This window comes from Protobothrops mucrosquamatus, unplaced genomic scaffold (genome assembly GCF_001527695.2).
Source record: "Protobothrops mucrosquamatus isolate PMUCROS unplaced genomic scaffold, P.Mucros_1.0 scaffold_6, whole genome shotgun sequence".
In the NCBI taxonomy this organism is placed as follows: domain Eukaryota; kingdom Metazoa; phylum Chordata; class Lepidosauria; order Squamata; family Viperidae; genus Protobothrops; species Protobothrops mucrosquamatus.
Genome location: NW_015386082.1, coordinates 706476 through 717799, shown reverse-complemented (window position 1 = coordinate 717799; position 11324 = coordinate 706476). Strand labels below are relative to the sequence as shown.

The window sequence follows — 11324 nt, the reverse complement described above, 5'->3', positions numbered from 1 at the left end:
GAGAGAGAGAGAGAGAGAAAGAAAGAAAGAAAGAAAGAAAGAAAGAAAGAAAGAAAGAAAGAAAGAAAGAAAGAAAGAAAGAAAGAAAGAAAGAGAAAGAAAAAGAAAAAGAAAAAGAAAAAGAAAAAGAAAGAGAGAGAGAGAGAGAGAGAGGCGGGATGCACTCACGCAGGGAGAGAGAGAGAGAAAGAAAGAGAAAGAAAAAGAAAGAGAAAGAAAGGAAAGAAAGAAAGAAAGAAAGGAGGGATGCACTCACGCAGGGAGAGAGAGAGAGAAAGAAAGAAAGGAAAGGAAAGAAAGAAAGAAAGAAAGAAAGAAAGAAAGAAAGAAAGAAAGAGAAAGAAAAGAAAAGAAAAACTCACGGAATTCAAGGATTCCCTGTGGGATTCAAGAACGGGAGCCTGTGGATGCACCCCCTTAGCAGAACAAGCCAGGTCGTTAAATTTCATTGTTAAGAAAATCTACACTGCAAACGCCCTGTGTGTGTGTGTGTGTGTGTGTGTGTGCGCGCGCTAAAATCAGGAAGTAGGGCTTTGTTTGTGCCTTTTGTTTACCTTCCCCCCCCCCCAAGCCTTCGCTTGGCTGATCGCTCGGAGCTGATCTCTGGACGCGAGAGATCCCGCGCTAGCTAGCGAAGTGTTCCTTGAAGGAAATCCATCCCAGCTGCATTGACCTCGAATACCCTGGCTCGAAAAATGAGAGGCTCTGGTTATAAACAGAAGAAGCACCAGTGCAAAATCCTGCAAAATCCTGGTGCTGTTAATACACGGAACACAAGTGGTAATCGGAGCCTATCTTGAAATCAGGATTTGAAGGGGGGGGTGGGGAAGGGAGGAAGAATAGAGAGATCAACCGAATGCGCGAGAGATTTATTTACTTTTATAATAAGACCTTTAAGCCTGGAATAATCTCCCTAAAAGGAAATGGGGTCCTTTCTTGAAAATCCGCTTTGAACCCTGCACTTTTCTTCCAAAGGATTGATCAAGAATTCCGCTGCTTGGTGTCCAAGCTTTTGTTTTCATTTCAGGCCGTATGGTTTGTTCTTATTCCTTTCCTTTTGCAACTGGCTTTACAGGACCAGCCAAAAAAAAAAAAAGTGTATATGAAGGCCATAAAGAAAGAAATAACTCCCAGGTCCTTCACTGAATACACTCACCAAAAAAAAAAGTGTATATGAAGGCCATAAAGAAAGAAATAACTCCCAGGTCCTTCACTGAATACACTCACCAAAAAAAAAAGTGTATATGAAGGCCATAAAGAAAGAAATAACTCCCAGGTCCTTCACTGAATACACTCACCAAAAAAAAAAAAGTGTATATGAAGGCCATAAAGAAAGAAATAACTCCCAGGTCCTTCACTGAATACACTCACCGTTCCTGCAAGCCAACGTGGAAGTATCTGATTCTGTCTTTCTCCCAATCTGGAGAGGAGAAAAACCTTTAAAATGGCCCAAATTGAGCTTTGGTGGGGAAAAAAGGGGGGGGGGTTCAACATCTTGCTCCTTAGAATCTGGATCTCAGTTTAAATTCTTGGTTTCGCTTATATTGCTACATAGAAACAAAGCACACACCCAGCTTTGTGGCTACCTGTGTGTGCATGTGTACATAAGTAAAAAAATAAATAAATTCAGGCAGGAAAGAAACAGCTCATCTAAATTGCATTCCTACTCTATCTGATATCACTGCTATAAGACTTACTTCTGAATAGACATTATTAATAGGATTGACCTGTGGCCTTGAATCCGAGTTGCCCATACCGGTGTAAGCATCCGTGTTGGGTGATTTCATAAAAGAGAGCTTCCATTTAAGGAGAAAGAAGAGCGGAACTGTGGGCACAGCCTTTAATCAAAGAAGGAAACATCCTTTATTGTTAAAGCTGATAGATTTCCAACAGAAAGCTTAAACCAGTTGCCTCGTGGCTGCAAACAGGCCAGACAGACCTGGAAGGGCCAAGTGAAGAAAATAAGAAATAAGGTCACACTTTGGAAGGGAAAGGCACATAGGTTTTGCATTTGGACTGGAAGTTTGTATGCAGCTGAACTTCCGTGAAACTTCCTTTGGATGAAGTCCAAGAGCTCTAAAATTAGCCAGCTGGAACCAGGAGATATTTTGGGCAGCCAGACTCCTCCGTCCTTTGTGCTCCAAGCGATTCAGGCAATGGGTGCAAGCAGGATTCCACCCAGTTGTTGCGCAGCCATTAAAGCATCTCTTACTTTTCCACTTGTCTGGCATAGCGAACGTAGAACTGCTATAATGATTGTCACGCCCTTGGCCTTTTTTTTTTTTTTTTTAAATTGAATGAAACTGAACGCCTGTATGAATTCACCTTGGCTTCACCCACTTGAACTCAATGGAGTTTACTTGTGTAAACAAGACCAAATAAAGCTCTTTCGGCGGGGACCCCTGCCGAAAGAGCTTTATTTGTAGTTCTTACAAGTTGGATCATTCCAAGCCAGCCAAGCCATCTACTTGGAGATGAATTGGGATTCAGGAATGGGTTCCCAAGAGAACAAGACCAGGTCACCTGTTGTAGTGGTTAAAGGCATTGGACCAGAAGCTAGCTCAGGGGTAGGCAACCTTGGCTCTTTTATGACTCGTGGACTTCAACTCCCAGAATTCCTGAGCCAGCATGGCTGGCTCAGGAATTCTGGGAGTTGAAGTCCACGAGTCATAAAAGAGCCAAGGTTGCCTACCCCTGAGCTAGGAGAAAGGGAATACTAGTCCAGTCTCAGGCATAAGGAAGCCAACTGGATGGATTTGGGGCCAGCCAGGCACTCCATCTCAGCTGTAGGAAGAGAACAACTGGCAAGCCTCTTCCAGAAACCTCGAGGCCTCCTTCCAACAAGAGGTCAGAACAAGAAGGGCATTGCTTTCCTAGGGATAAACAGATGGCGAGCTGCCCCGAGGAAATCAGGGCAGCTGATTTCCAGCTCAAGATTCCCTTTGGCCAGTTTCGTGGCTCTTCTTGAATTTGGGGGCTTTCTGAAAACCTTCTGCTCAGAGGTTTGTGGCAAATGTTTCAACTTCAGCCAAAGCCTGTGTGGTGCTGTAATGAAAAAAAAATGGAAGGCCAGTAGAGGAGCGGAGCATGGAAATATTTTAGCTTCTTCATCCCACTGGGTCTTCTTACCAGCACTGTCTGCCTAAGCATTGATGCTGCTCTTTTCAAATGCCATTTAACTTACCGCCCTATGTTTGTAGCCCACTCCCTCCTCTCTCCCCAGTGCAAAATTTAGAATGGCTAACTAATACATAAGGAAATAAATTTTGGCCCCAGTTTCTCTCATTATTGTTACCTTGAGCGGCAAGCATGGGAAGGGTTTTGCTGGCGATGGGACTAGCGGGAAAACAAAAGGATGTTTAGCCCACTGCCTTTTGGTGAGGTTAATTTTAATTTTATTTTAATTAAAACAGACAGCAAAGTCCAAATCCCTCCGAACTGATTGGTTGGTTGATTGGGCCTTTGATTGGCTTGACTCTCCTCCCAGCCGGCCTGCTTAAAGACTAAATGGAGGCCTGAGGGCAGAATTCAAGAAATTGGAGGTGTTGGGTTACATTTTTTGATTGGTGACCTCTTCACTGTAATGAAGAGCAGGCCGGCCAGCCAGCCCTGCCACGCCATGCCACGGCTAGGAGTAATGTTCCATTCACTTTTAGTACTCAGCTTTTACCCCCTATCAAAATCCTCTCCTGCCAAGCAGGACCAGTGAGGGGTTGATGCGGGGAAGCGAGGATAGAGGTGTTGAACAATGAGTGGGGAAACTCTGGTTCGACTCCACCTCAGGCAACCGGGAGTGGGGGGCAGTGGGTGACTTTGGGCCAGCCCAGCCTATCTCACAGGACTGTTGTATGAAAAATGAAGGAAGGAGTGCTATGTATGTAGTCTTGATCTACAGAAAGAAGGTAGGAGTGTAAATCTAACCCTAAAAAGTAAACAGGTCTTTTGGTGAGTGAGTGAGTGAGTGAGTGAGTGAGAGAGACTCTCTCTCTCTCTCTCTCTCTCTCTCTCTCTCTCTCTCTCTCTCATTGTCTGATGAGCTGTAAAGGCATTGGGCTAGAACTGGGAGACAGGCACAAAGCCAGCTGGACGCTCTTGGGCCAGTCATTCACTCTCAGCCATAGGAAGTAAAGCTTGGTTCTCAACTTGGAGTCCGCGGGCCCCTGGCGGGGGGCCACAATGTCATCACAGGGTCTCCTTGAAGGGATCCCCCCCCCCAGGGTTCCTCGAAGGCTAGAAGAAAAGTTATGCTTTAAATCTTGAATTAAGCCTTGGGTGTCTGTGGCCATAAAACGTATTTAAAGGGGTTCCCCCCCCCCATGAAGAGAAGGTTGAGAACTTAGTAAGCAATGACAAACTGTTTCCAAAATCTTGCCAAAGAAAACTGCAGGGATTTTGAACAGGCAGGTGCCAGGAGGAGTCCACATTGATTCAAAGACGCACCACACACACACAAAACAAAAAATAAATAAAAAAAATAGGCAGAAATTGGTTCAAGGGGAGTCCGAAAAGATTGCTCGCCAAGTACTTCGAGGGTATGGCTGGTGGCCCCCATCTGAATCCCCCATTCAAGCTGGAAGAGTTCTGTTACGATTATAAACGCAAACTTTCCATGATTAGAAGTTCGGGAGCAAAGGAGGTAATGGCAAAGGTTTGATTCAGAGCTAATCCGGTTCTGAATGTGGGGTTTGGACGTTTTGAGGGGACACGGACCAACATAGAGCAGTGAGCGGCCCTCAGACTCCTGGGATCCTTCTCCAAAACCTGGAAGACCTGGAAGGGGGGGAGGTGTCTCCTGTCCTTTACCTATACCTTCCCACCTCTCCATTTTACACCAGGACAGCTGTCCCCATCTCCGTTCCCCCCCCCCACTCCTGGAACTTTTCCTTGGACTCGCCTTTTCTTTCTCTCTCCGCAGTGGGCCTGCCTCGGTACCAGCACCACCCCAGCCCAGTGTGCGACCGGAAGGATTTCGTCCTCAACTTCAACGGCATCTCGTCCTTCCACCCCTCGGCCAGCAGCTCTTACTACCACCACCACCATCACCACCACCAGACCGTCTGCCAAGACATCAAGCCCTGTGTGATGTAAACGCGGACTCCTTAGGCGCAGCGGAAGGAGCCGGCAGTCCGGCCGGTCAAGTGGAGGGCGGTGGGGGGCTGCAGAGGCGCCCCAAGATCCAGCAGGGGCCCGGGAAGGACGCGGAATCAACCCCACGGCCCCGGCTCCCTAAGACGAGGAAGGCGCGCGCCGCCCCGTGGAAGACAGCGCAGAGACAAGCCTTTCTCTCTTGCGGACCTCGCGCAGCGCGATCCTCCCGCGCAGTCGAAACCAGAGCTTCGTTCCAGCCGGGCCCGTTTGCCTGATCTTTGCCTGGCCCTTTCACGTGAAGCCTCGCTCTCATCCGCGGACTGATGCCTTGCAGAAGAGCAAAGACGGAGGGGTGGGGTGTGGGGTGGGGATCCCCTCGGAGGACCCCTCTGTGCCCTCTCCCAGGGAGGGACCGACCCCCATCCAGGATCTCTGCCTTACCCTTGGACCCGTTGACAATTGCATTGCACAAGGAAGGCGGGCTATGGTTCCCTTCCGGCTTCCTCCCCCTCGCTGTCAGCTGGAGGGGGACGATGGGCGCCGAATGTGGAGGCTGCTGGTAGTAGACACCCCCCCCCCCCCCAGCCCGAAGGAGCTCCGAGGTGCCCCCCCCCTCTCTCTCTTTCTATCCCAAGGAAGGAAATGCCTGTTTAGGATCGGGCTGCGCGGACTCCCTGAGCCTTCTTTGGGGCCGCACAGTTTTCTTCCCTCCGCCTCAGGTCCTCCGGAGAAGTGGGGTCACGATTCCCATCCTCTTTATTTGATAAGGCGATGGGAGCTGTAGTCCAGTCCTCCAGAGAGGACTCCGGGGATGAAGGAGGACGGCTGGTGCGCTGATTCCCGCAGCCGCATTACAAGGCTGCCCTGTTCTTTTGCAAGCCTTGCCTTTTCAAAAGACGAAGCGCATCGTGGGGTTTTTTTGTTTGTTTGTTTCGTTTAATTTTATAGCTAGGAAATCAGGGGTAGGCAACCTTGGCTCTTTTATGACTCGTGGACTTCAACTCCCAGAATTCCTGAGCCAGCATGGCTCAGCTTGGAAACCTCTCCCTTTCCCCTCAGCATGGCTGGCTCAGGAATTCTGGGAGTTGAAGTCCACGAGTCATAAAAGAGCCAAGCTTGCCTACCCCTGAACTAGGTGTTTTATTTAAAAGCCCCATTAAGGGAAAAAAAAAAAAAGGTTGGATTCGGACTGGGCACAAATCTCCCGAAATCGATAGACGTTTAAGATGGAAGCCCGTTTAATTTCGTGGGAACGGTTCCAAGGAAGAGTAATTGGGGGGGGGGGGGGGGTAACCAAACCTGAACGTTTTTTGACAAGCAGCAGCCGCGTCGGTTGGAGGTCCCCCCCCTCTTTTCGCGACGCAACCCTTTATTTTTTTATTTTATTTTATTTTATTTTATTTTATTTTTATATATCTATAAAAAAAGACGTTTAAAGCCCAAATGGCTCCACGTGTAACCCAACCGAGCTCAGCCGCTTGTGCTCGACTTCGCCCGGAATCGAAACCAAGCCCTTTGCGTTCCCGTTTCATTTAGCGTCCGTCGAGGTCGTTCATCGGAGAACCTCGTTTAGAGAAAGGCACATTTAGAGAAAGAACCGAAAGCCTTCTAGCGGCGGCGGCCACCGGCGACTGAAAGCCTAGTCAGGCCATCCCAGAGGCGATGTAAATAGTCCTCATTATAGTACAATTCGTTGGGCGCAACGCTGGCTGCCTAGCCGGTTGCCGCTCTAGGAAACTCCTGGGACAGCACCCTGCTCTGGTGCTTTTGTTGTTGTTAGTTGCGAAGTCGCGGCTGACCCATCGCGACCCCATGGACGACGTTCCTCCAGGCCTTCCTGTCCTCTACCATCTTCTGGAGTCCATTTAAGTCCACACCTTCAGTGACTCCATCCATCCAGCTCATTCTCTGTCGTCCCCTTCTTCTATTGCCCTCAATCTTTCCCAGCATTAGGCCCTTCTCCAGTGAGTCCTTCCTTCTCATTAGGTGGCCAAAGTATTTGAGTTTCAGCTCCTTCCTCCGTGTGAAGATGTCAAGAAGAGAGACCAGGCCTTTTTTTTTTTCCTCTTACTGTCACAGGAGACCCAGCTGGGGGTGGGAAGTGTAACAAAATCAAAAGGAATTTTTTATTTTTATTTTTTTTTATTTTTTGTGCTGGAAACCTTTGGTCGTTCCCAACCTCAGGGCTTCTTTCTTTCTCGATTTGTATGAAATTGCCTTATTATTCCAGGGAGTCCGTTGGCACGATTTAAGCAGCGCTGATTTTCAGGGCCGGGTGAGAGGCAAGTAAACTGCCACCAGCATCTCCAATTTTTTTTTTTTCCAAATTTCTGGTTTAACTCGTCTAGTTTTTCAGACTCTGACAGGACGACGTTACCACTTGGGGCTTAGTTTATTTCTACTTTTTTTCCCCTCCCTTAAGCGTTTATATCACAGTTTGCTGTTGTTTTGTTTTGTTTTTTTGAGAAAAAAAAATGAAATAAATTTCGTGTATACTCGCACAACTATCGCTTTTCAGCCAGAGAGTATAATTTGCACTTATGTAATAACAGTTTGTTGGTTTGTTCAGAAGTTGTGATGTACAAAGTTCTTGGGGTGGGCATTCCCCCCCCCCCCAATAAAATGTATGTGACCACAATCTTAGTTTCCTTTCCCTTGGCATAACCTTTCCCTTTACTATCAGGAAGAGTCCATGTTTAATCCTTGAAAGAAAAGGGGGAGAAATTATGGGGGAACTGTGTTGCCTTCCTCCCTGTTCAAGGGAGACAGCCCGGCTTTGAGCAAATTTTGCGAGCTTCACTTTGGGTGGAAGGTGGGGAAATGACTGGTAAGATTCAGCTTGAACGTTTCAACCCAACGAGACTTTCTTCCAGCCACAGAGACCACATCTCTTCTCTTTCCAGCGGCAGGCCGGGATCCGCGACCAGGGCAAATAACTCCGCTTCCCTTTTCTAGTCTATTCAGGGCACCAGAGCACGGATTACTTCTTCCAAGATGGAGATAACTTTCCCCCTGAAATTCACAATGGGTGTTTAGAATGAGCAAACCCTGGCTTACAAATATCAAAGGCGTCACCTCTAGATTAGCTGGGGATGATGGGGATGTGACCCCAGCATCTTTGGAGGGACCGCAGGTTGCCTAAGATTATGGTAGTCTGTTCCTAGGAAAAAGATTTCTTTGGGGGAGGGGCAGGATTAGAAAACCTCCTCAGAAGAGACAGAGTAACCTTCTCAACCAGGCACCCTTCAAGAGAATTGGACCAGAACTGCCATCACCAGAACCCTCACACGTTCTGGCCATGGATGATGGGAATGGTAATCCAAAACAGCTGGAAAGGCTTTAAAGTAGTGGAAAGCTAAGAGAGACACACACCTTATCTTGATTAGAAATCCACTCAGCTCCAAACAGGCTTGTTCCATTCTGCCTGGAACACTTTCAGTTCACTTGTTAGTCAAAGAGATGTCTTTGGAAGAAAAGCAATTCCGGAAATCCAATCAAGCTCCTTGTCCAATTTACAGCATTTATCTACATTGGTTTTTCCCCCCAACTTGGCACTCTCTAGATACTCTAGGCTACTATTTCCTTTAATCTGAGGCTTGCAGCCCACCAGTTCCAGGGGCACCAGATTTGCAGAGCCAGATTTACAAGTCCATCGGGGAATAATTAGGAATTAGCCTCATCAGGCTAATCCTCTGAGTGCAGTTAAAAAAAAGTCAAAATAGCAATCCCAATGGTGCCATCAAAGCTCCTTCAGCCTTTTATGCGCGCCACCATCTTAACTTTTTTGACGCCCCCCCCCCCCACGACCCTGAGCCTGCCTATGTTGAAATAAAGACACTCACTAATGTTCTCTTTACGTAGGAGCAGAAAGTGGGTGGCGGCACTACCTTGTAGGTTTGAGTTTGGTGAAAGCTTGAGGCAGACAGGATGGCCATCCCTTATATCTCTTATTCAGATATTTGCCACTACGGCATCCCTTATTCAATCCATTCATCTAAATAGCGATTTAGAAAGCAGATAACAGGCAGGGCTGAGCCTTAAATCCCTCCATACTGAATTTAGATGATATGGGTCAACCAGGACAAATATATTGTCCTGCTGCCACTCTGGAACTGAACTGCGTTGAAAACCATAGGATTTATTACTAAAACTGAAGTGGCCTGCCTGGTTGGAATCAACAACATTGACCTTCTCCTGGTCGGGCATACATTCTCCAATTGGAGGTCCTGATGCATGTACTTCAACTCCCAGAATCCTCAGCCAGGACTGCCACTGCTGGGAAATCTGGGCCTTCAACTCCATACATCTGATGGAGGGCATCAGGACTAGCTTGGATCACACTGGCCTGATCTTCCAACCCCATCAAGATCTGATGTAACAACCTGGATCTAGAAGTAAGTCCAACTGCTTTCTCGGTAGCGTGAGCTTCTCTTCAATTTCAAATACAGGATAATTTCACAGAAGAAAGGAAAAGGATGTGAAGGTCTTAGCAAAGATGTTTGGGGACACAACTGAGATCAGTCTGGTTGGAGATCATTCAAGTTGGTCTCCTCATTCCCTTGTATCTTACACTCCCCGAAAAATTTAACAATCCTCCCTAGCAGGCCTGGGAATAAAACTCAGACCGTGGGTAGGGCGGGTTTTTTTTTTTTAAATTAAATCCACAAAGCCCACTTGGGCAGTGGCATGGCTGAGGCTTGATGTGAATTTCAGCCCAAACCTTTTTCATGAAGCTAAAAGATTAAGTTCTGCTTAATTGCTGCTTAATTGATTAGCTTTTTAAAAGGAGACATCTTGGTTTGCAACAGAAAGGAAAGCCATCGGTGGATTCACAGATGTGGGTGTTCAAGTCCAAAATTATTGAATAAAAGTGGTTTGGGCTTGAATTGGGGGCAAATCTCCTGCCCTGCACTCTCCAACTCCCCCCCCCCCAATCTTTTGATTTCATCCAGTTTTCTCTTATGTTTAATAAAATGGAGCAATTTGCCCTAACAGGAGAAAAAAAAACCCCTCACCACCCAGGAGCTTACTATTTAATAGGAGTACTCCCAATCTTGCATTTCCAAACAATAAAACAGGGAGAGAATTTGTGCATTTTTTTTTTTATTTAAAAAATTCTCCCTATTTACGTTCAAGCACAACACTTCATAGGCTTCTCGGAGGAGGCCTGCTGTACATTATAAAGTCAGTTTCAGAGGACGCCTGGACCACAGTGCAGTGTTTACATTCTTCTCCAGGCAAGCCTGCATGGACGTAATTTATAACCTAAACACTCCAACGTAACTTGTTTATATAGAGCATGACAAGACCTCAAAGACCGAAAAACTGAAATTGCCCAACCTGGCGTTCCCATGAGGCTCCACTGCCCCCTGATGGAGAGAAGCAATGTCTGAAAGACACTGTTAAACATCTTACCCACAATATCCTAAAAGAAAATCTGAAAGTGAGCCTCGGAGAAACTTAACCTTCAAGAAATGCATGGATAAATGGATGTTTTCCTGAAGGGTTAGTTATTTACGAGAGAGTGTGTGTGTGTGTGTGTGTGTGTGTGTGTGTGTGTGTGTAGACATCCACACATCCACGCACACTTCAAGTCCACGTTGACTCCGGGTGCCCGCCTGGACAATTCCCTGCAGTTTTCTTGGCAAGATTTCAAAAGTGGCTTGCCATTGTTGGCTTCCTAGGGCTGAGGGAGAGTGGCTGGCCCAAGGACACCCAGCTGGCTTTGTGCCTAAGATGGTCCTAGAACTCAGAGTTTCCTGGTTTTGAGCCTGATGCCTTAACTACTACACCAAATTGTGTCTCTTGTTATATTCACCCACATTTTTATAAGCAGGTGACTGGTGGAAGGGTTCACCGAGAAAGGGGTGGGCAGAGAACCTGTGATCTTGTGCCTTTGATGACAATAAACCTCTGTGTCTTGTGAGTGCCATGCCCTTCCCTGACAAGTTTCAGTTGTGTGTGCTTGTGTTTTAGAGTCTTTTTCTCAGCCTAGGAATTCCTGCTGCCCTCCTAAACAATCAATGGACAGTATCCATCAGCAAGAAGTGAAAGTGATTTCCGGTTTGTAATTTTTGCTACTTTGAATCTGCGTATTATTTGTTTTGGCTGAGTTGCCTACAAGATTTTCTTATAACTGGAAATTTACTGTTAATATGGCTTTGAGAAAAAATGTGCCTTCAACTTTAAGACCGATTATATCCCTGATGTCCCAGACATCTCAATTAACTTCAAAA

The 11324-nt window shown here is 46.7% G+C and overlaps 1 protein-coding gene across 1 annotated transcript in view; it reads left to right on the top strand.

Annotated features, from left to right (window-relative positions):
- Positions 1-5088, top strand: part of FOXF2 (forkhead box F2) — a 12128-nt gene extending 7040 nt beyond the window's left edge. The window contains exon 2 of the mRNA XM_015813205.1: positions 4916-5088. Within this exon, the coding sequence (XP_015668691.1) occupies positions 4916-5088 (173 nt within the window). The remainder of the gene's footprint in view (positions 1-4915) is intronic.
- Positions 5089-11324: the final 6236 nt, after the last annotated feature.